Here is a 23901-nt window from a genome sequence, read left to right on the forward strand (position 1 = left end):
TTCAGGTTAGAAATTAGGAGAAATTTCTTCTCAGAAAGAGAGGTTAGGCATTGGAATGGGTTGCCAAGAGAGATGGTGGAGTCACTGTCTCTGGGGGTGTTTAAGGGAAGGTTGGATGTAGCGCTTAGTGACGTGGCTTAGTGGGTGTGACACTGGTGGTAGAGGGATGTTTGGACCAGATGATCTTGGAGGTGTTTTCCATCCTTAATGATTCTATGATTCTGTGAAAACACATAGCACTAAACAAAGGGGACAGCAGATTGCTTTACTGTAACCCTACTGCTAGGCTGTTTTAGGTAGAAATAAAACTTGGAAAGAAACTGCATGGTCTTCTTTGATTATGGCAGAATTATTTCCTACACCATATTTTCTCCTGTGTTGTTTAATTTTAATACATTACAAACAATATATTTATCTGTTAAGCCTGATATTACTGTTCAGGATGGTGAGATGTTACACATAGATGCAAAGAGTTAGCAGATTTTCTTAGAAAGGCAACGGGAAGAATGGTAATCCCCAGAATAATAACGTAATACAGCATTACATGTTGCAGCAGAGACAAAATTAAAGCACGACTAAGTCAGAAAAAAAGCAAGACAGAAGGGAGTTATTGATTCTCTTGAGATATTAGAGCAATCCAAGGAAGAAAATCCCTCTTGGCCACTGGGTGTCAGCCTTGAATTATATGTTATAGGATGTACAATTTAAATGTAAAGGCACACCACTCATTACTCAGAGTAGTCCCTTGTCCTACACAACATCAGACAGTATAGCTCTGCTGATTCTAGTAGAGTTATGCTGATTTGCACCATCCATGCATACATTGGGTGAATTTAAGTACTTATCTACACTGAAGACAGGGAAGTAATTCCTGTACAGTGAAGATAAATTTGTGATAATAGTATCAATGTTGGCAATTCTTTAGGTCTCCTTTATCCATGCAAACTGCTCTAACACCTTCCTAAATTGCCATGAAAACTGAGGAACATGATTTTGAGATCTTGACAGAAGCCATTGTCCACCATGTAAGTCAGATATTGGTGATCTGAAGGGAACCAAAACCAGCTCACCACCTCAACTGTGATCCCTGCTACCTCTTCAAATAAGACACAGGTGCTCCAAAACCCATACAGTGCTGCCATGTGTGATGTCTCATCTCTCAGCAGTGCTGCTATTACCACTGACAGAACCAGCTTCCACGCTGTTTCAGAAAAGGCTCCACTGATACATATAGGGGAGTAAATGATAAAACAAAAAAAACAAACAAAAACCTGCTGATGCCACTTCCCCCATCATTTTCATTTGCAAGTTGGAGTCACAAACCAAGGGCATGAGCTGGAGCTTAATGAACCATTGAAATGCTGCATGCAATCGAAACACCTTGCTTGTAATCTTCTTTCACACAAAGAATACAACACACTATCTCTCCAAGAACCGACAGGTCTTTCACACAAAGCTATGGTCTTCAAAATATTTTTTGTTCCTAGCATTTTTAGTGAAGGAGGGGCAGATATTCCAACAGCCCTCCTGGCTTTCACTTGGGCTTCCTACTATGGAGCTGCTTTTCTCATAGTGTCTCAATAATTTTGCTGCTGTTATCCATTTCATAAACAAAAAGACACTTTCTTAAGACAGACACATGAAGAGGACTGGCCCTGAAGAACATCAGTGACAAAGCAGAAAGCACAGCATTTCACTTTGTCAGCAGCTTGCTCCATCTCAGTGTTCTGTGCTTCATCTGGTGACTCACTTGATGGCTTGCTCCTAAGCTCTGCTGGGCCTTCTGTCAACTTGAACCCACGGCTGCATAGGGTATCTGATCTCCTCCACCATCAACCTTCTTTCCTTCTGCTAGCTTCAGGCTAGAATTATTTTACTGAGTACAGTATTTTTATTCTATTTTAAATTGTTAAGTATTTGTTCATCTCAGAGTCAGTCAGAAACAAATAAAAAGGAATAAAAATATATAATATATATTATTATAAATATAACAAATAAAAAAAATCCTCTTCTCATGAGAGGATTTGAGAGGGAAGGATGGATGCTCCCATTCCTGGGATCTCTAATTTACCTCTTATCTTCATTGGGGGTTGCTCTGTCTTGGGAATGGTCTTATCTTTGAGTTGACTTGCTTGCATTTTGGAGCTTGTGGTACTGTTTGTAGAAGAAGACTGAAAATGTGAGTGCAGCTGAAGCTGTTTCCTGGCAAGGTCTGCAGGAGGAGGGGGGGATTTAGACCCTGGTGGCTGAAGTAAGCTTGCTAAGGATAGCAAGCAGGAAGTATGATCATAGGCAGAGGCACTTCTTGGTATTTCTCAAGACTGAGAAAATAGAAAGGATGAAATTCGTACCTTCTCACTTTAATTTTTGCTAAGCTCCTCCAAGTTTTTAAGCCTTTAAGCTTCAAACTCAGATATAGCCAATGAGGGAAATGAAAATACCTCTGCATAGTGCTGCATGACTGCTCTAAGAAAGCTGCTTGTATGTTCATACCCAAAGCCACTGTAAAATGTGCTTTGTATGCTCGGTGCACAAACGATGTGCTTTACATCCAGAGACGCCGGTTATCTTGCTTTTTCACCACAAGATGGCATTATCTGAGCTTTTCTTTGGCAAGAAAAAATAAAACCATCCTTATTAATAACAATAATAAGGGGGGGGGGAGGGGCGGGGGGGATTCAAACCCTCCCTGTCTTTTCTGAGGTCTGTGATAAAGCAAGATCTGTTAGGCAGCTGCTGCTCCTGTTGGAAAACAATGGTGCTGCTTTCAGAGAGCTGCAAGGGAGACTAAGGGTCAAGTCCCTTTAAAAAAAAAAAAAAAAGTGAAATACAGTATTGTGCATCTTGAAATCTGAAACCAAGAAACAGAAGTGCAAGGGAAACAAGGGGGAAAGTCTTGCAATTCCTGAGGGCAACTGTTCCAAGTGGAGTTTTAAGGAGTAAAATACCTGTATATACACTTAAAGGTTATTGAATGGCTTTTGTGGAGAAGCCTGTGAAATAAAGGAGCCGTGGAAGAAGACATTTCTTTTTCTCGTCCTCTCTGGATATAATGGCTATTGCAAAGCAAAGCATCTTCAGATTTGGCTTCAAATGGCTCTTCTTAGCAACTTTTATGATAGCCTGTGATGGACAAGGTGGAAAGAGAGAGAATGGTGGTCCCGCCTGTTACGGAGGATTTGATTTGTATTTCATTCTAGACAAGTAAGTCGGTTCTACTCTTCTATTTGAAAGATTATTTTTTTTCTTCTGGCATGAACTGGAATATCATATACTGATACTGAGGAGGTTTTCTTCAGATTTTGGTTTTGTAGAAGTCACTGTGTCCCCAAGGGACCTGCGAAACTCCTTACTACTCTCTCATTGTTGTTGTTGTGGTAACTTTGGTAGATCTAGTATTAAATGCAATTGTGCTTTGTAAATCAGATAGTTAGAAGTTTTGTTGTGGCTGATACAAAAGCTTTATTTTGTACTTGACCCTGTAGTTTCTTAAAAGAACGGTTGGGAGAAGAGCAGAACCTTGGTCATGCCAATTTCCCTATGAACTGTGAAAGTTGAGGCACTCATAAAAGCAGAGCTGGGGAGTTATTGCAGGCATTAATTTTGTAGCTGAAAACATGGAGAAAATGCTCGCCTGCCTGGAGGTCTGCTTCTGTACTGTGTGTTCGTTGTCTCAGAAAGAATTTTTGTGCATCAAAGCAGGTAAAGACCAGGCTCTGAGAGGTGGCTACTGCCTTAAAAAGGGTCTGATTTTGGCCATTGTGATGGAAAACAGCTAGAGTGTCTTATTCAAAAGAGAACTTTATTTTTCTCCTGGCTGAGTCACATTTTCTTTGTTTCCTGTTAATCAAATGCATATTTTGACTGCTTAACTCTTTATACTGAAGATAACTGCCTACTCACTTTTTTATCACTAATTCTGATCTGGCACTAGTAAATTTGCCTGTTTAGAGGCCTTCAGATTTTAGTCTGAGCAATATGAAATAAATACATGCTGAGCTTTGGAATGCTTCGAATTGAAGCAATACAACATTTTTTTTTAAAGTGTAAAAAGTACTAGCTAAAAAGATTCTCCTAACTTTCTTAATTAAGAATAGTTATTTTGAACCACAAGTTTGGAAATATTGGAACATATATGTGCCAGAGGCATAGAACTAACATTTATAACCATAAATTTCAGAGACAGGAAAGTATTTCAAGTTGCCAAAAGTGCTTGCAGATGAAGCTTTCTGTCTGATCCTCTTGAGTGTTTTGCAGTAGCAGCCACATTCCATTTGTATAAATGACTTGGAATTACATAACACTTTATTACAAAATACTGGGTAAAATGTAAGACTGAGACAAGTACACTGGATATTTTGTTGTGCCAGTTATCTGAATACTCCAGGGGAAAGATTTTTTTTTATTATTTTATTTTTATTTTCCACTTCATTGAGTGAGAAAGATTCTCCTGTGTTGCATTTTGTTGCTTTGGCTGGTCTGTTCTTAGCAGGATTACCTCTATTGCTATATTGGAAAAACAAAGCATGATTTGTAATGCAGACAGCTTTTGCAAACTGAGTTTCCCTGAAAGCTGAAGCAGAACTGAAGGCTTTATCAAATCTGATGGATATGATTTTAACAACCACTTATTTCAAGCTCCTGTCCTCTTACTAAAAGACATGACTTTCTAGGCTTGCTTAAGGAAAATTTGGGTGGAAATATGAAGCTTGGCACAAACTTTAAAGTATGCAAGTTACCTCAGTGTATATATCAAGGTATCCAAAAAACTCCTACTTTAACAGATGTAGGTTTCCTATTTTGGTAGTGTGTTGGTTTTTGTTGGTGGTGTTTTTTTGTTTGTTTGTTTTGATTTTTTTTTTCTGGTGCAGAAATGAACAGGGTCTGATGCAAAGTCCATTGATGTAAAAAATTTGATGGTCTCTGGTGGAATTTGGAGGAGTCTGCAGACTGTGGGAGAATAGATTATCCCATATCCTTTATCTTTAAGACGTTCTTTCATTTTTCAGATGCTAAGCTCAAGTTGTATAAAATTTGGGTCTTATTTAGCCTGGGTTTTCTAGTTTTCTAGTGGGTTTAGAGAATGTCTTCAATAATGCTGCAGTGGTCCTGAATGCCCATAGAGACCTTCAGGCAAACTATGAAATTATAATAATAGATTCAGGGCTCATGTTGCTGCTTTTATTTGCCATTGCTCAAAAAATAATGAAAGTACTGGTGATAAAGGATACCAAAGCAGGTGAGATTTACATTCGGAAACATGAAATATAAATTTCAATGGTGGAAGAAAATCATTAAAATATTAAGCAACTTACTTTCTGGGATCAGAGGAGTAATAGAAAAAGAATAAACACAGCCCTGGAATTCACTGGTGCTAGAGCCATCTGCTGACCCTTTGCTTCATGGCCTGCCTAGACGGAGTGACTACTTAAGTCCATTTAGCACCCTGTATGTGTGTGCTGCTCGCAGTACATGTTCCAGCTGCACATAGTCCTTGTCACAGTGCTGGCTCTTGAAGCATAATGCTGGCCACATGAAGGCCATTCAAAGTGAGCACATAATGCACTGGGGAAGAAGCAGGTGTTACAGGCTGTTCTCATGAAGTGATGCTCTTTCTCCCTGAAGCATTCTCTTTAGCAGACTCCTGCAACTATGCTGTGCAAACTGTTGAAGGGAAACCAGGCTTCTTCTGGCTGTCTGCATACAGCTGGAGACATGACTCCATGCAGATGGCAAGCTCAGAGGACCTGAAACAAATCTGCCACTTCTCATTGTTAAGAAAGGGAAGAAAATCCAGCAGTCATTCAGAAATAATCCTGCTATGGTACGCAGACTTGATGTGCATATAATTAACAGAACAAAAGCTTGAAAGGTAGCAGGTGGGCTTGCTGGCTTATGAAAGCATCCTTAATCTCTGTGCATGCACTTGCATGCCTTTCATTACTTCTAAGAGGAATGCTCACACAGCTTAGGTAGCAATAGAGAAGGCCTCTCACACTGTGACCCTTGGACCTAAAGCTAGCAGAATTACTTTCCAAAAGTGTGGCAATGACACTCTTGAGGACTGCGGTTCATGTTGGGCCAGCTCCTTGCCAAGTAAATCAGGTCCTAGGTGGCATATCCTTTTGTGTTTCTGCTTGTTTTAACTGCAGCACTGAGACTCATATACAATAAATGGTAGTGAAACAAATGGCAGAAGATAGTGCCAAAGAGCACCTGGATGTGAGATACGATAGAGTCTTAATTAAGAAGGAAGAATGAGGAATCAATGAGATGATCACAGAATCATAGAATGGCTTGGGTTGGAAGGGACCTTAAAGATCATCTAACTCCAACCGCCCTACCATAGACAGGGATGCCAACCCAAGGCCCCATCCAGCCTGGCCTTGAACACCTCCAAGGACGGGGCATCCACAACTTCTCTTGGCAACCTGTTACAGCGAAGAATTTCCTCCTAATGTCTAATCTAAATCTATCCTCTTTTAATTTAAGACCATTCCCCGTTGCCCTATCATTATCAGCCCTCGCTTCTCCAGGCTGAACATGATGATGATGACAAGCATAAAGAAAACATTTGTTTTTGCCAATATTGTTCAGATATTCTAAAAATATCATCCATTTGACTACTGAACACTACTACCCACTGACCTGACTCTCATGGTACCTAGTGCTCTAGTATTTAAGCACTCCATACAAGCGCAGTCTGAAGATCAGATAGAGGCAGCCCCCGGTTTAATTGATTTGTGGGTAGGGAGGAAGGAATAATAATGGGTAAATCTTCTCAGTAATCTTTTGCTGTATTTGCTGTAAGTCAAAAGCATTATTTCCTGTGTTCTTGACTGTTGTGTGTGAACATAGCAAGGACTTTATACCCATGTGTGGAAAACATGCAAGGAACTGTATGTGTGTGAAAGAAAATTTGGCTTTAAAGGATCTTTGGCAAAAAGAAGCAAATAATCCAACCTGTTTCCTGTGATCCTCTCATTATTCAGACACATAGTTGATCCATTTTTAACTAGTTGTTAGACCCCACGTGGAGTACTCTGTTCAGTCCTGGGGTCCCCAGCATAAGAAGGACATGGACCTGTTGCAGCAGGTCCAGAGGAGGGCCCCGAGGATGATCAGAGGGCTGGAGCACCTCTCCTATGAAGACAGTGAGAGTTGGGCTTTTTCAGCCTGAAGAAGAGAAGGCTCTGGGGAGACCTTATAGTGGCCTTCCAATACCTAAAGGTGTCTACAGAAAAGCTGGGGAGTGACTCTTTGTCAGGGAGTGCGGTGATAGGACAAAAGGGAATGGTTTTGAACTAAAAGAGGATAGGTTTAGATTAGAAATAAGCAAGAAATTCTTCACTCAGACAGTAGTGAGGCACTGGAACAGGCTGCCCAGAGAAGTTGTGGATGCCCCATCCTTGGAGGTTCTCAAGGCCAGGTTGGACGGTGCTTTGAGCAACCTGAACTAGTGGAAGGTGTCCCTCTTATGGAAGGGGTTGGTCTGGATGAGTTTTAAGGTCCCTTCCAACCCAAACCATTCTGTGATTCTATGATTCTAAACATAGCCAGTGATTCTGTGATTCTGGAGTCACGGGCCTGGATCCAGAGCAATGTATGCATTCTGTATGGATGGCAGGGGCCTGTGAGTGTATGGAAGCATAACTTTTCTTTGTTTTGTGTGAGGGCTGAGGGAAGTTGGCAAGGTAGTGTGGGGAAATTTGCACATTCTTGTGTCTTTTTACTTGTTGCCTGAAGAATTCTCTCCTGCGTCTGCTGTAGTCACACTGATTGCAACCAGCTAATTTAGCATGTGAAATCATTGCCCATCAAGACCTGTGTACATGTTTTTAGTCAGTAGTAAATCCAAGGTAAACTATTCATTGTCACAAGTGGTGGGTGGGAACTGTCTTATAATGAGAGTTGAGTGTGCCTGCAGCACTCTGCACTTTACTGCTTGATCTAAGTTCAGTCCATGTTTACTTGTTTATTAGTTGTTAGTCACGTACCCCAGGCCAATCAGGTAGAGAAGAATATTCTGTTCTTGGACTATGTTTGGGCTTAGAGGTTTATCCTGCTCTAAACTGGGCCTCTATAAACTCTGTAATCTCAAATGTTTGACAATAGCTTTAGTGAGCTGTCTCGTGAAGTTCAGCACAAGATAGTAGTGTTTCCTTAAAGAATTGCATCACCTCACTAACATCTATCTATGTGCTATCTGGTCTTCTCAGAATTTCTCCTGATGTATTTGGAAAGACAGAGGACACTTTGGCTCATCTGTGTTATTTTTAAGAGCTCAATAAAATGATGCTGCAAAACTTCATGGGTCAATGCCACCTCTGTCAGCTATGAGATTTCTTGAAGTTAGTCCAAAAATTTAAGGAGAATATGGAACAATACCAGTCTCTGAATCAGGTGCCTGTATATACTTCTGTCATCTGGAGCACACATAACTGGTGTGAAGTCTTTGTATAAGAGTTTGTGGGCTTGATTATGTTTTTGTCTAGTTTGTGAATTAAAAATAGCACTGTGAGTATTCTGAGAAGGTGCAATGGGAGAAATGGAAATAATGAGTCTAAAAATTGCAAGAAAGACAAACTAGGAAGGTTTGAGCTGCTATAGCTTAGGGTTGTGGAGCACCATGTTTCAGTGAATAGGTGAAAAGCACCTGCTGGAGGGCTGGGCTGGGCCAGAGTGCAGCTCTCTGCCCCTGCAAACACTGAGCCATGTGGTGGGTCTCCGCCTTGGATTTAGTTTAGATGTACAAAATCCCAGCACATTTGACCACAGAATGTATCATTCTCCTGTTAAAGGCATAATTTACTTATTCTTAATTTCCACTTATTACACTGTGGTGGTTTTACCCAGCTGGGCAGCTGAGCTCCACCACAACCGCTCTCTCACTACCTCTCCTCAAAGAGAAAGAGAGAGAAAATACTATGGAAAGGGCTCAAGAGTTGAGATTAGGATCACTCAGTAACTATTGTGATGGGCAAAACACACATGGCATAAGGAAATTAGAAAAATTTACTACCTATTACTAATAAGCTAGAGAACTGAGAAACAAAACAAACTAAAAACACCTTCCCCCCATCCACCCTCTTCCACCTCCTCCCCTCGAGTGGCACAGGGGAATTGGGGGTGGGGGTTGCGGTCAGTCTATAGCACTTTGTCTCTGCCACTCCTTCATGGTCACTCTCTTCCCTTGCTCCAAAGTGGGGTCCCTCCCATGGGATAGAGTCCTTCCTGAACTGATCCTACATGGGCTTCCCACAGGCAACAGCTCTTCAAGAACTGCTCCAATTATGGGTCTGTACCACAGGGTCCATCTGTCAGGATCAAACTGCTCCAACATGGGACCCCACAGGCGGCAGCGCCCCACCAGGTTACCTGCTGCTGCACGGTCTCCTCTCCATGGGCCGCAGCTCCAGCCTAGAGTCTGCTCCAGCGGGGGTTTTCCACAGGCTGCAGCCTCCTTCAGGGCAGATCCACCTGCTCTGCCGTGGGCTCCTCCATGGGCTGCAGCATGGAAATCTGCTCCGCTGTTGTACACAGTGGGCTGCAGCATGGAAATCTGCTCCACTGTTGTACACCATGGGCTGCAGGGGCACAGCCTGCTCCACCAGGGGCCTCTCCAGAGGCTGTGGGGGAACTTCAGCTCTGGCACCTGGAACACCTCCTGCCCCCCTTCTGCACGGACCTTGGTGGATTCAGAGAGCTTTCTCACTCCTCCCTGTCCCAGCTGCTGTTGTGCAGCAGGTTTTTCTTTTCCCTCTTTCTTAAGTATGCTCTCACAGAGGCACAACAAACATCACTTATTGGCTCAGCCCTGGGCAGTGGTGGGTCCCTTTGGAGCCAGCTGAAACTGGGCCTTATCTAAAATGGGGCAGCTGCTGGATTTTTCTCGCAGAAGCCAACCCTTGCAGCCCCCACTACCAAAACCTTGCCGTGTAAACCCACTACATGGACTTTTCTCCAGCAAGAAATATTCACTCTTGAGCTTCAGGTTGTTTCTCCTTGGTGTTATTAGATGAGTAGGAAGGCTTCATTTAAGAAGAGATGGAGCTTTAAGTGCTTGAAGTTTTCTTCTAGAGGGCATGAGTATGGGAATGCTTGTGGGAGAGCAGAGCGAGGATGAAGTGGAGGAGGTGCAGCAAGAGCTGAATCCATGCTTGTATGGAGAATTAAAAAGCATCACTAAGTTGAAAATTCTGCCCAGGCCATTTAAGACCTGCAGAACGAAGTTGCAAATGCAGACACTTAAACAGGATATGCTGTTGACTGGCACACCACTGAACTGAGCAATTGGTTTTTAAGCTTCGTTCTGGCAAATGCTGTTTTCAAAAAATGCATGACTTCAGAGCCATGGCAAATGACAAGCATTTTTACATGGCGACCTACATACCATATGTGCTCTGTGGCTGGATCTCATTCTCAGCTGCCTTGCTGTAATAGTAATTTTAAGTGACAATCAACTTTTGTTCAGTGGTTTGTAATAAAGTGGGAGGAACACTCACACTTCTAGGCTAGTGCTGCTTTTTAGGGCAGTGTCCTGTTGCAAGTGAGGGCTGGATAGAACTTCTGTTGGTGGAGGTTGATAGCTAAGCTTTCCTTTAACATGAAGTATAGTCTTTGTATCTGTTTGAGGAGAAGGTTGATTAGTGTATGATTGTGAAACTGTCCTGCCTTCAGATGTGTGTTACCAGACAGTTCAGAAGATGTGAAACTTTAATCAGACATACTTTTTTTAGAGGGTTGTATGTGGTCTAAAATACCATACATTTCAATGAAGGAGGTAGTAATTGGTTTATGGTTAACATAGCCTTGGCTGCAATATCTTCTGGAGGCTGATGCAACCATTGCTATAATGTCAAGAGCAAGTGCTGGGTTCTGCACCTGGGACGGGGCAACCCTGGCTGCATGTACAGACTGGGTGATGAGACGCTGGAGAGCAGCCCTGCAGAGAGGGATCTGGGGTTTCTGGCAGATAGCAAGCTGAACATGAGCCAACAGTGTGCCCTGGCAGCCAGGAGGGCCAACCGTATCCTGGGGTGCATCAAGCACATCATTGCTATTTGGTCGAGGGAAGTGATTGTCTCGCTCTACTCTGCGCTGGTGCGGCCTCACCTCGAGTACTGTGTGCAGTTCTGGACACCACAGTAAAAAAAGGATGTGAAACTATTGGAGAGTGTCCAGAGAAGGGCTACTAAGATGGTGAAGGGCCTAGAGCGGAAGAGGTACGAGGAACAGTTGAGGTCACTTGGCCTGTTCAGCCTGGAAAAGAGGAGGCCGAGGGGAGGCCTCATCACGGCCTACAGCTTCCTCACAAGGGGGAGGGGAGGGGCAGGCGCCGACCTATTCTCTTTAGTTACCAGCAATAGGATCCGAGGGAATGTTGTCAGGCTGCGACAGGGGAGGTTCAGGCTGGATATCAGGAAGAGGTTTTTCACTGAGAGGGTTGTCGCGCATTGGAACAGGCTCCCCAGGTATGTAGTCACGGCACCAAGCCTGTCGGAGTTTAAGAAGTGTTTGGACTGTGCTCTAAGTCATATGGTCTGAATTTTTGGGTAGACCTGTGTGGAGCCAGGAGCCGGACTCAGTGATCTTTGTGTGTCCCTTCTAACTTGGGATATTCTACGATTCTATAATTCTATGGTTCAAGTGTTTCTTTTATGCCTTACCATGTAAAGACATTAAATACCTATTTTTCAGACTGTCTCAGATAAGATTTGGGCTATTTGGCACTGATGGGACTGGGATGTGTCATATTCAAGATCTCAGAGTTATTCCATTCAAGAGGAATTTGCATCTGCGTTTGAGCTTTGTGCATTTCTGTTCTGTCAGTATATAGCTTAGTATAATTTGGATGCAGCAGTTTTTTGTTTGAGGGCAAGTCCTAATGTACCTCACCCTTCATCTGCTATAAGACACCAATTTTCTCACTGTCTGTGTGGTTTAGTTTAGTAAGACCCCTGCTAATAATATTTCTTTGGTCCTCTCTGATACACATGCACATTGAGAACAAGTAATGATTTCAAGTCCTAGTTTGATGAGTGGCAGAAGATATCCTAGCTCTTTTCTGAAGAGCCAAGAAACGTAGAACCATTAGTACTTTCTAATGATTGAGTCCCCTGTGCAATCAGTCCATTAAAATCAGAAAAACAAACAAGCAAAAAACACAACAAAACAAACAAACAAACAACAACAACAGAAGAACAGAGGTTTCTGTAAGGTTTTATTTAAAGAGGTGCAATTGATATCAGGTCCTTTGTGTAAAGAGAACCAATGGTGTTAATTGTTTATCCAGATGGAGCATATGCTGCTGTCCTGGTTGCATGTCCCCACCTAACTGGGAACATTTGGACCTACAGGGTCATATAAAGAAATAGTGGCTTAAGTATCATGAAGCAAGTGGCCAAGGTGAAGGTTTTTACTGAATGGCTGTAAATAAAAACCAGGTGCAGGTAGAATAGGGAACGAAATTTACATAACCTGCACAATGTGGTTTGCATGCTTGCTGTGCTTCTAGGAAGTGAACTAATGATATTTGCAGCAAGACTGGGTTTTCTGTGCCAGGTGTGTAGTACTTGGTTGAATCTATTCATTTAGATTCTCAGATTTAAGGTAGAATGGAGTCAGGTCAGATGCCATTTCTTTCTGTGAAGTGAAAAAACATCTTCTCAAATGTTCATATTTCCTTCCTCAGGCTGCAGATCAATTACTTTTCTGTTAAAGCTGGAATGTTTTTTGCCCTATAAATACTTGTAATTGTAGTCAATGAATAGAAAAAAAGTGATGACACATTTATTTTCCATCTCTAGGAAGGATTTTTTTCCCCAATATTAATATTCCAATGGTCATAGAAATGTTTATGCCAGAAGGTGCATTTACTGCTGGAAGATTCTGGTTAACCTCATTTTTTCCTGGTCCTCACAATATGAAGAATAATTCGTAACTATCAAAATCCATGGCTTATTTTCTTGGGGAGCAAAATTAGTCTGTGTTTTGCCTTGAACTGAACTATGATGGAATGGGCCACAACAGCCAAGATGTGGGCCTAAGGTATTTTACTTTACATAGTCTCTAGCACAGTGGAATGCTAGAGAGGTTTAGGAATCTTTTCCCTCAACTGCATTTCCTTCCCAAAATACACTTGAGCTAACAGCTCTGCACAACAGTATGGCAAGTGAGTTGGTGGAATTCATCTAACAGCCTGTGCAAGGAGACAGGTCTTTGCTAACACAGGGTTTATTTGTTTAAGGCTGTGCTAAAGGTCTAACATAACTGCCATATGTTGTTGTGAAGTGTAGCTTTAAACACTTATATGAAACATAAATTATTCTTGCTTTTCAAAGTTAAGTAGCAAATGTAATTTACAATTTATTATCTTTTTAAAGGAAGAATTAGGACAGTGAGTGTTAAACAAAATAAAAATAAATGACTAGCTATGCAACGTGTAACAAAGCATTAGGCTGGGAAAACTATGATAGCAGCAATTAAACTAATGTCTCATGTAATAATTATTTCTGTAGATCAGGAAGTGTCCTGCACCATTGGAATGAAATATATCATTTTGTGGAACATTTGGCCCGCAAGTTCATAAGGTAAGAAGGGCTGGCTTGCAGAAAAGTGAATAAGGAGGGGTATGTGCCAGCAGCCAGGAGACATGCTCTCAGTTGCTATCAAGTAGCACATGCTGATTTCCACCTGGGGACCTCACCTAGTAGAGAGTTCTTAATGCTTTTCTCAGATAATACCACTGATTGCTTTTGAATTTTTCCCAAATTTCCCCCAGTTCTTGTCCTGTAGGAAATAGGAGTAGACAAGCTAATTAGACCCCTTTCTCCTGCTTGACTTCCATAGACCAAATCATACTTTGTGGGGGGGGAACCCTCATTGTTTCTGAGATGGCTGGTTACTGCAGAGAAGTTTAGACCTGCAAGGAGAGGTCCGAGACGGTAGCCTTCAGGCACCAAATACCTTGAGATTGAATGAAAAATCCCCCAGGCCAGTGGGTGGAATATATTATCTTAGGTTTAATTAGCCTTCGTTCTGTCTCAGCAATGCTAAGATCATGCTACAAGTACTTTTTACATCTTTTAGGAGGATTCCTCATGGTCTGCCTTAGCTAGCACTTCCCAGGGCAAAGCACCATTTGCTGCTCAGTTCTGTCTCATTATTATTTTGGTAGCAGTCAGAGAGCCTTTTGTGTTTGGTATTATACACACGGTAAGCTCTGGTCTGGACCAACCAAAATCACTTACTTTTGTCTCTTCTTCTCCAGCCCTCAGCTGAGGATGTCCTTCATCGTTTTTTCTACTAGAGGGACAATTCTAATGAGGTTAACAGAAGACAGGTAAGAGGTGTAGAAGTGCACAGCAGATTTTGAGTCCTCTTGCTGTTTCCTCCATGTTCCTGGCTCTCTGTTTTCCGATTTGCTTTCAGCAATGTGGTGACATCTTTGTGCTTCTCAGTTTAATTAAATCACCTGCCCATTTTCACATACGACACTCATTCTGCTAGAATGCAATAAGGCTTCTTAAACAGCAGTTGTTATCTGATGTTTAGCTTATAAATGTCTTTCTGTTAGCAATTGCGGTTTTAACTCAGAAACTGCTTCGATTGAGAGATTCTGCCTTCCACAAATTTTCAGGCTGTTGCCAGAAAACCAGAATATTGTTGCCTTTGAAACATCCTTAGGGAGTTTCTTCTGCAAACAAATAAGTGAAACTCCCTTCCCATAAAAACAAATTTGAAAGCTGTAGGTTATACCTGTACTCTTGATGTAAAGGTGAGAATGATTTCTAAGATGTCTGAATGCAAGCAGAGTGTTTAGGCTGGATTGTAAGGATGAATATTTTTTGGCAATGACAGTTTGGTTGCCATGTTTCTGAAGCATGTTCCTGTCATCTCCTTGTAGATCCCCAAGTTAATCCCAGTAAAATCTATAAGATTGATTTTTTTTTCCCCCACTAACTTCAAGAAGAGCTGGATGAGGTCCTTTAATCGCTGTTGCTTCCTCTGTTAACTTCATTGCCACGTGGAGCAAAGATATATGTAGCACATGTGAAGACTGTATAAGTCAGCATGTGTTTTACATATTGGATGTCTATGAAACTGCATACCAGAGCAGCTACTATAGTGGAATTAATAGGAAACTGGCCACTTTCCTAAAGAGCAGTCTACACACATACCAACCTTGAAAAATGTCGTTAAAGCCAGCCAGCCTACTGCAACAATAAGTGAAAACACAATTAACCATATCTAAGCTGGTGCCAGAGAAAACCTGCTCCCTGCATCTTTTACCCTTTCACCTTTTCCCTCACCCTCTGAACACACCCTATTGCAGAGATCTCTGGGCTCTTAAGGCTTTAAGCTATGAGACTTGCTATGTGTGTTTCCCATGTAGAACTGTATTTCATATTTGTCCAGCTGTCCTAGAAATGTTGACTGGGAACAGGATATATATTGATATGATATTAGTCAAAAGCCAGCTGACTGGAGAGCTGCTGTTTTTTTTTTTTGTTTTTTTTTTGTTTTTTTTTGTTTTTTTTTTTTTTAACCAGAGGACTGAAAAACAAGGTGTGGGCTTCATGCCAGTCCTTTCTTAGTAGAGAAGTGGCAAAATCTTTTCCATCTTCCCCATGCCTTCATGTGGTCTATCAGCATGAAGATTGTTTGAGGCTGATTAATACACCTTTTGGATAAACAGTGTGCATCTAAAGAAGCTGGGTTATGTGTTTTAAATACCTTTGCTGTCTATTTTAATGTTTAGTGTTCACATTTGAAAAATAGATATGGTCATAGGAAATGCTCTTGATTTTATATTCAAATTTGGCTTGGTATGTGGGAGGGTGGTAGTTGAATGGAGGAAATTCTTGCTACTAGCCCACCTCTGATAGCTCAGTCTAACTTGGCTTGGGATATTGCAGGGACAAAATGAACTCTTCAGTGTTTGATAATTCAACCCACTGCAAAAGCACATGCTCTTTTCTCTCTGTGCGCATTGCTTGGGATAGGATAACAGCTAATAGCTAATGCATTGCTGCAATCAGCCTTGCAAGTGTGAGATTATGTACATGATAAGCACACAAACTGGATTTTCTAAACTAGTTAACATATGCAGGGGGAAAACTGACTTCTGGCATTCAGGCCATGTTAATGTGGCCCTGCATGCAGTGACATTACCCATTTCCTGTGAAGATACCACAGCTTGCTCAGAAACACACCCAACACATTGCAGGGATTTTATCTTGGTTTTAAAGACTTCTGGCATGTACTTGGCCTCCAGAGTTTGGTCTCTGCAACTCAGTGGAAGGACAAGGGCCCATCCCATTTAGCCTGCAGTTGATCTGTCACTGTGCCTGGGGTTTCTAAAAGATTAGAGCAGATACACTGAGTCATAATGAACTAATGGAGAGAGCTTCAGTCCTCATGTCAGTGTGAACTGAGCTGAAGGTTGTAGTGTCCAAATAAATTGGAGGTTACCAGGATTGTTCTAGGTTTTGTGCCGTTTTTGTGGCTGTTTGATTAATTTGCATTGTCAAGCCAGGGAGTATAGGTGAGGAATATGGGCCAGGTGCAAGTCAGCTGTTCTACTTCTGCATCACAAGTTTGACCAGGGTTGCACAGAGAATATCTATTTGGAGAGAAATATAGGGATATTTACCTAGGATATGCTGCTGTTGTGATGCTTTCTCCAGGCTGTGGGAATACTCATAAAAAATACATCTGCTCCATTTTCCACATCCTTAGAAAGGTATCTATCCAGACATTACCTCCGCCTATGTAAACATTGGGTTAACTCTTTTTTCCCCTCTCTCTACCTGATTCTGCTATGCATGTCTTCACCTGGGTATCATAAAATTGATCTCTGAGGTAACAATGCATCTGCATTCCTTTCAGGGAACAGATACGCCAGGGTCTAGAAGAACTTCAGAAAGTCCTTCCAGGAGGTGACACATACATGCATGAAGGATTTGAAAGGGTAACAAGATGTGTGTTATAGTACATTTAAACTGCGTCTGGGTGCTTCTCAGGATATGTTTAAAAAAAAAAAAAAGTTGTTTAATAATTCTCTGGTGGGTAAGTGGGACTATTTTCCTGTTATGCATTAGGTATGCTGAAGTGTACACATTCAGTGTTGGAGCTGGGATAAGGGAGCTGCAGACCCTACTACTTATCCTTCTTTTTGCCTCCAGCTTTGTGTGGAGCTGCTTCTTCAGTTTAGGATTAGTGCAGAGGGAATTGGGATTACAGTCCCACATGGAACCATGCTCATGAAGGGTTGAAGGCTGTCTAGAGTCCTGCTGTGTGAATGCTATAGTAGGCTTTTTAGAGTTAGGTGGGGTTTGAGGCCATGACTTTAACCTGCTCACTGTTAGGGGTATACAATGATGTACAAAAGTTATTCTTTTATAACTTGTTCCAGTCTTCTATATATTTTACAAGGTCAGGAGTTTGTCTAAACCTCTGCAAGGGGAACCCCCTCCCCTTTCTGCACTACTCTTGCATTTTGGAGGATTGGAAAACTGTCTACTAAAAAATGCATTTGAACACACCTCAAAAACTGAGGTGACCTGACAGAGATGCTAGCACCTAACTAGGAATTCAAAACCAAATTCCACTTCAGAAACTCAGCAAGATGATTGCAAAAACAAACAAACAAACAAAAACAAATTTAAATTTATAAGAGGATGGAAATTCATACACTGAATATATTCAGGGTAGTTTCTGACTACTTTTTAATTTTGGCACACTGAAGCATTTGTCTTTCTGCATCGTGGAATACACTTGTACATAGGTAAAGCAGGAAATAGGAGCATATGGATATCTCTCTGCAGTTGGTTTCTTTGCAGTTAGAGTAGCTGATCTAGATATGCTGGAGAATATTTATTAATGGACTTATGATGTTTCTCAACTAGGAAGGTGAATGTGATTTCCAAATAGAGTAGTGGGAAACTACCGTTGACCAGTGGTCTTAGGGTTGGTTTGAATTAATGCTTTCGGAACGTTCTTGAGGTAATTCAGTCAAAGCCACAGGCAAGAAACTTGTTCTATGAAACTGATATTTCTGAAAGCAGATGTCATCTTGTAGGCTGCAAACATGACATCCTCACTGCCATCTTCTCTTTCTTTCTGGTGCATGTGTAGATGCCCACAAAGTATTATTTATTGCTAATAATCTTCTGATTTAATTTCAGGCAAGTGAACAGATTTACTATGAAAATGTTCATGGTGAGAGACTTTCCTGATCCATTGAATGTTTTTCCTTCTTGACTGATACCTTTAATTGATTTGAAATGCAGCTTCACTGCAAGAAAGGTAGGGGGTGGCTCCTGTTCTTACAGGAATTCAGTGCTCTTCAGGGTAGTTGCTCCTGAAGAGGAAAAAGAACAGGTAGATCTTTAAGGGTTCAGAGCTGAAATTAATGCATTTCAGGCCAAAAGTGAGAAGCCAGGCTGACTGAGGGTACATATCAAAACTATCTGGTACAATCTGTTATTTTTGCTTGAGGACTCAGGTAACCATTTCTTCTTCCTTTTGAAACATGAGTCTGTGGAGATACTGTTAGGTAAATGTTTTTGTTTTGTTTTGTTTTGTTTTCCAAAAAGCAATTCATACATCCTTACTTATTCCTTAGTAGTAAGTGCAGACAAAGGCAAAAATGTTTGTCCTTTCCTTCCTTGTAATTCTACTTGGGAAAAACCAAAGTAGAAATAAAACTTTACTTGGAAACCAAAAGATAAGAGACCAGAAGTTTGCATAGAAAACCAGTCCTAGTGGTTTTTCAGGGCCACTCATGAATAAAATGAAATAGTGACTAAGTCTGCACAGCTTTGGGACTGATCTGTAAAATAAGACTGCAGCAGACTGGAATAAATACCTAGAACAATTCTATTTGGGATTGATACTGCTTTTATATGCTGGTATTACATATTGCATGTCAAAAGGTTGCCACATATAGAAAGGTTGCAAGAAGCAGTGGACAACTGGGTCCTCAAGTCAACGTTGGCCTGTGTGTTTTGTCTTTACTCGTGCTTTGTCCTTGCTCCACCAGAAAATGTTTATACTACCTGCAGTAGGTTGTAAGGCTCCTGCAGTAGTCAATGGAGGGAGAAAGGCATCTCCAGAGGTTATTGGGGCTCTTGAGCTAGTACAAGAAGTGCTCACCTTTCTCAACCTCTTACAGAAAGCCTAGACACTTCAATTAGGCATCTGCAACTTGAACGACACTGCATGTTGCTTATTGTTTGTTAAACACTTTACTTTCCTGTTGCATGATTACCACATTCTTTAAAATGGGGGAATTTTGAGTAGCACCAAGAAAAATTAGGTATCCAGATCTTCAGTAACTGTGAGATGGATGTGAATTCAGAATTGCAAAAGGACATTCTGCTTGCTTCAGTCTCTTGTTCCTTGGTATCAAGAACACAGTACAGGCTTCAGGTGCCTGAATTCACAAGCTGAATGCAAATTTACATCTGAGATCAAAAAGCAAACAGACCCAAAAGAAATCATCTCAGAATAATTTGGTTCGTGGAATTTTGGCTCTTCAGCAACAGTGTTAAAGGCACAGCTGCTCATAGTAGCAGGAAAATCACCTAGATTATTGAAGAAGTTTTAAGACTGATAATTTACATGCCTCAGAATACTTAGCCATTAACTTTCCATAACAGTGTTTGTGCAAGATATACCCACAGAGCTCCTTTAGATCAGTAGTAAGTCAGAAACGTGATTTAATTCAATTTGCTCCTGAAAATTAACATAAACATGTAAAACCCAAGTTATAATCAATTCATGGGGCAGACTGCAACCTTTAACCATGTTGCTGAAACATGTTACATGGAAAGACTGAAGAATATAGGTCATTTTCCTACCAAATCTATTTAAACCCCAATTCAGCTTTTCATCACAAGCTGAAACTCTCTGGATTTCTTGAATTGACAGCATTAATAAAACTAGGAATAACTAAGGACACTTTGCATACTTTTTCTTGATGGCTGCAGTTAAATCTACTGGTCTGAAATATTGAAATAGGTATGAGATACTTTCAGTTAAAAATCATTGTCAAAAGAGTATGGTATAAAATTGGTGGTGTAGGCAGATGCCCAAGTGGAAAAAGTGTGCAGAAGTTCATGTCTTCTGAAAATTAGTTGGCTGAAGTGAGTAAGGATATGGGATTGATGGTAACCGTTTCTACTCCTTTAGGTGCTAGCTAACAGCTAACAGCTCATTAGCAGGATGTTTTCTATGATAATTTAACAAACGCGACTCAAAACATGGGACTAAAGAAATTTGTGTGTTTAGGTTACAGAACTGCAAGTGTCATCATTGCATTAACAGATGGAGAACTCCATGAAGACCTATTTTTTTATTCTGAGAGGGAGGTAAGTCTTGCACATTTTTAGCCAGGGAACAGCAAAGTATCTGGTTTTACACTGCTTCTAAGGCAAAAGATAGGGGAGATATTTCTTCTAGTGACAAAAGTTCACTTTCACCTTCTTCAGACATGAATCTTAGAGATAAACATTAACAGTAGCAATACATCTGGCTCATTAAAACTGTCACTGTTCATAGGAAGAAAGGGTTTTTAAAAACTTCCAGTTAAAATGACATTGGAGGTAGAAATAATTCACAGCTGAAATTTACTAAAATGCTTTGGAAGATCCCTGGATCTTCTCACTTAGACTTCTTTTCTTCACAAAAAGTAAAGACCAAAGAAAAAGGATGAATGTTGTTCATTTTCTGTAATGTCTTGTAATTTTCTGTAGCATCAAAAAACCTTTCAGATGATCAAATACGAAATTTCCACTAATAATGTTTCTTTCTGAAATCAAAAATACACAAGAAAAATACATTTGTTTTTAGAGGCGAACATACTGCTTGAGAGCTCATAAGTGTTATATATTTTTTGGTTTGGGAAGGAACAAATAGATAATTAGGTTTAAAAAGAAACACAGAATATGTTGGGTTTTGTTTTACCAAGCAAATAGTACTCTAGTAGCAGATAACGTCTGTTTGTGGCATGACCACATTGCTCATTTTATGGATAAAGCCTAAATTAATGATTAAGACCTTTTAGAAATCTGCATTCCTTCTTGTTCATGTCGTCCTACCTTTCCTTATTCCAGGCTAATCGGTCACGAGACCTGGGAGCAACAGTATACTGTGTTGGTGTGAAAGACTTCAATGAGACCCAGGTAAACAAGGCACTCACTGTGTTTACTGGGGTATTTGGCAAGGGTACATGTTGAACACAGGCACACACTCATGAATCTCTTTTCTCTTTCTGTTGGCTGTTTGACAATCTAAAGTGACTACCTGAAGTTCCTTGCTCTGTGTGTTGCTTTTAAGCCCCTTCCATCTTTATCTCCATGTATGCCACAGCAACTCTTGCCAATTGTTGGGGGAAAGCAGGGAAGAGATACGAATATCAAATCAGTATGGCTTAAGCTGTAGACAGAGGGTTGTGGGGATTTTGCTTTTTACAGTGTAGTTATGTGAAAGAAAATCTTGAGAAACTGAGAAACTGTTATGTGGCAATGCCTCAGTTTTATGGAAAAAAATCAACTTCATTAGTGACACTAATGTTTTACTGTTTCTCCCCATTAATGACAGAATGTCTTCTAGATCCATCATGAATTTTAGTACATCCATGAATAATATTTCACACCAAGCGTAACATTGACGTTATCATTTTCCAACATGAGTGAAAGTCTTGTACAGCTCATAAATGGAGTGCTGAAAAACTTGTTGAATAGAGCTCTTTTTACAAAGCTTCAAACTCTGATTATTTGTTTGGATTAGGAAACAAAACAAATTGCAAAACACCATTTGAATGGGGGCTCAGTCTTCCTTGAAATTCTACAGCAGAGTCCAGGATTTCTGAAAATGGTCCTTTCCAGGTAGCTGCCCCAGTGCATCACACCTTAGGAAAAGTAGGGCACCTGTTGTTGCACTGTGGATAGTGGGAAGCTGCTTGCTATTGCAGGTTTCATTTTGAGACTGAAGGATTTTTAATCTGGTGCTTCTTGGTGAGTGTCCAAGCTTAAACCCTCTGTTCTCAAAAGGAAATCTCACAGGATAGTTTAGAGCCATCTCCTTTGAATCAAAACCAGATGCTAGTGTTGCCCATCATAAGAAAAACAAATCATAAGAAAAGCAAGGACAGAATAAAAATAGCAAAGACTAGATCTAAGGTGGCAGATCTCAGAGACAGCTGATCCTTGAAGTTATTTACATGCTGAAGAAATTAACTGGAATTAGACGATCATGACTGATGTTCCAGAAGGCACTTGGAGGTGGACTATGGGAAATGAGTTCCAGGAGCCGTAAACATCCTGGTTAAGAGAAACTACTGTATCTTGTGCCATCAAGCAGTAAGCAGCTTTAGTACTCTACATGGAGTAGGCAGGGGAAAGCTGCCTGGAATATTTCTCCATGTACTCAAACCTTGAGGTTGGCAGTTGGGTATTTCGCTTGAGAAATGGAAGTTTTGAGTGACGTGAGCGGGAAAGGTGGAGCCACTGGGGTTTAGGGAGGAATGTGTGGCTAGTCTGCTGCCTCCAATTTGCAATGCTACAGGAAACGCCAAAGAGGCCTGCTGGGTGATGCTACCTGTGCCATGGGAGAGAATTACTATAACAAACAGCCTTGCAGCAGTAAAACTTGATTATGCTCCAGCAGATGTGTGGAGAGCTCATTATTTCTGAATTGGGCTTGCAATTTTGCCTTAACCCTTCTCATACTATTGGCAAGTGAACCTGCATGCATCCCTTTACAGGTGGTATCCCAGTTCTCCTTCTCTTTCTTCCCACCACCACCTCATGAATGGCCCTCTTCCTTGCCATGTGGGATTCCAAATGCCCTTCTGCTTCCTTTTCCTCCACTTGGACAATATCTCCTGTTATCTCCCTGCTTTCTTCTCTGTTCTCTAATGGTTGAGCCTAGTACAAGTGGTCTGATCTCTGTCCTGACAGGAAGGGTGAATCAAGCCTGTACCTCCAGGAGGTGTGTAACTTGCATTAGTTTTCTCTACGGGAAAAAACACTGGATCATTTTGATTAGTTCCTTGATTTAAATGATGTATGTGCTGAAGTGCTTTGCTGTATCAGCTTTGTTGCCTCTCATGTTGGTGCTGTGCTATTTTGGCTGGAGAGTTACTGTGCTGGGTGCTTAATAGTCATGTAGGAGGCAGGTTTTTTGTACTAACGAGTCATAGGCTCTGAACATCGGTGGAAGCTGTGTTCTGTCTTGTTTTTAAAGTTAAGGAAGACTTTTCTGATTCCTTCTGTTTTTAGGAAGTTTGTAATGAGCTTCCTAAAATCAGTCAGGCTGAACTTTTCAATACTTGACAAACTGTAAAGCATTAGCAATCCATAAAGAGTACTTAGAGAATTTGCAAGTAAGTGATTCTGAAGAACTCTAGTTTTTCTGCCTACTGGCTAATTTATCTCATTCTTTTCATTTCTGTTTTATTTACTTTTACCATTCTGTCAGCTGGCTAGAATTGCCGACAGCAAAGATCATGTCTTTCCAGTGAATGATGGTTTTGAAGCCCTTCAGGGAATCATAGATTCTGTAAGTATTTTAAGCGTGTATTTGCATGCATGCCTGTTAATTTGTTAACCTGCACAGTTGAAGTTTTAATTTTCCTGTTTTCACAAGGACCCACTGACTGCTAATAAATCACTTAAACATTTGGTCCAAATAAACCTTTATTTGTACTAATATTGTTACTTCAAGATTGAGTTTATAAACAGGTCAAAATACAGGAAGCTTTGAGCCCATTTTTATCTTCATATATCTTGCTTCTTGATGTAACACACCTAATTTATATTACTAGGTACTTTGTGACAATTTATAAAATGGCTGCCCCAGTGTGGGTAAGCAGAAACATGTTAGAGCACA

General features: G+C 40.9%; 1 protein-coding gene across 1 annotated transcript in view; it reads left to right on the forward strand.

Annotated features, from left to right (window-relative positions):
- The first annotated feature begins 2859 nt into the window (after positions 1–2859).
- The window catches only part of ANTXR1 (ANTXR cell adhesion molecule 1), a 117480-nt gene continuing 96438 nt past the window's right edge, over positions 2860–23901 (forward strand). Inside the window, exons 1-8 of the mRNA XM_080568166.1 lie at positions 2860–3204; positions 13521–13592; positions 14273–14344; positions 16894–16975; positions 18192–18225; positions 20299–20378; positions 21123–21191; positions 23491–23571. Of these exons, the coding sequence (XP_080424292.1) occupies positions 3053–3204; positions 13521–13592; positions 14273–14344; positions 16894–16975; positions 18192–18225; positions 20299–20378; positions 21123–21191; positions 23491–23571 (642 nt within the window). The 5' untranslated portion in view covers positions 2860–3052. The remainder of the gene's footprint in view (positions 3205–13520; positions 13593–14272; positions 14345–16893; positions 16976–18191; positions 18226–20298; positions 20379–21122; positions 21192–23490; positions 23572–23901) is intronic.

Source organism: Anser brachyrhynchus, assembly GCF_964034855.1.
Source record: "Anser brachyrhynchus genome assembly, chromosome: 26".
In the NCBI taxonomy this organism is placed as follows: Eukaryota; Metazoa; Chordata; class Aves; order Anseriformes; family Anatidae; genus Anser; species Anser brachyrhynchus.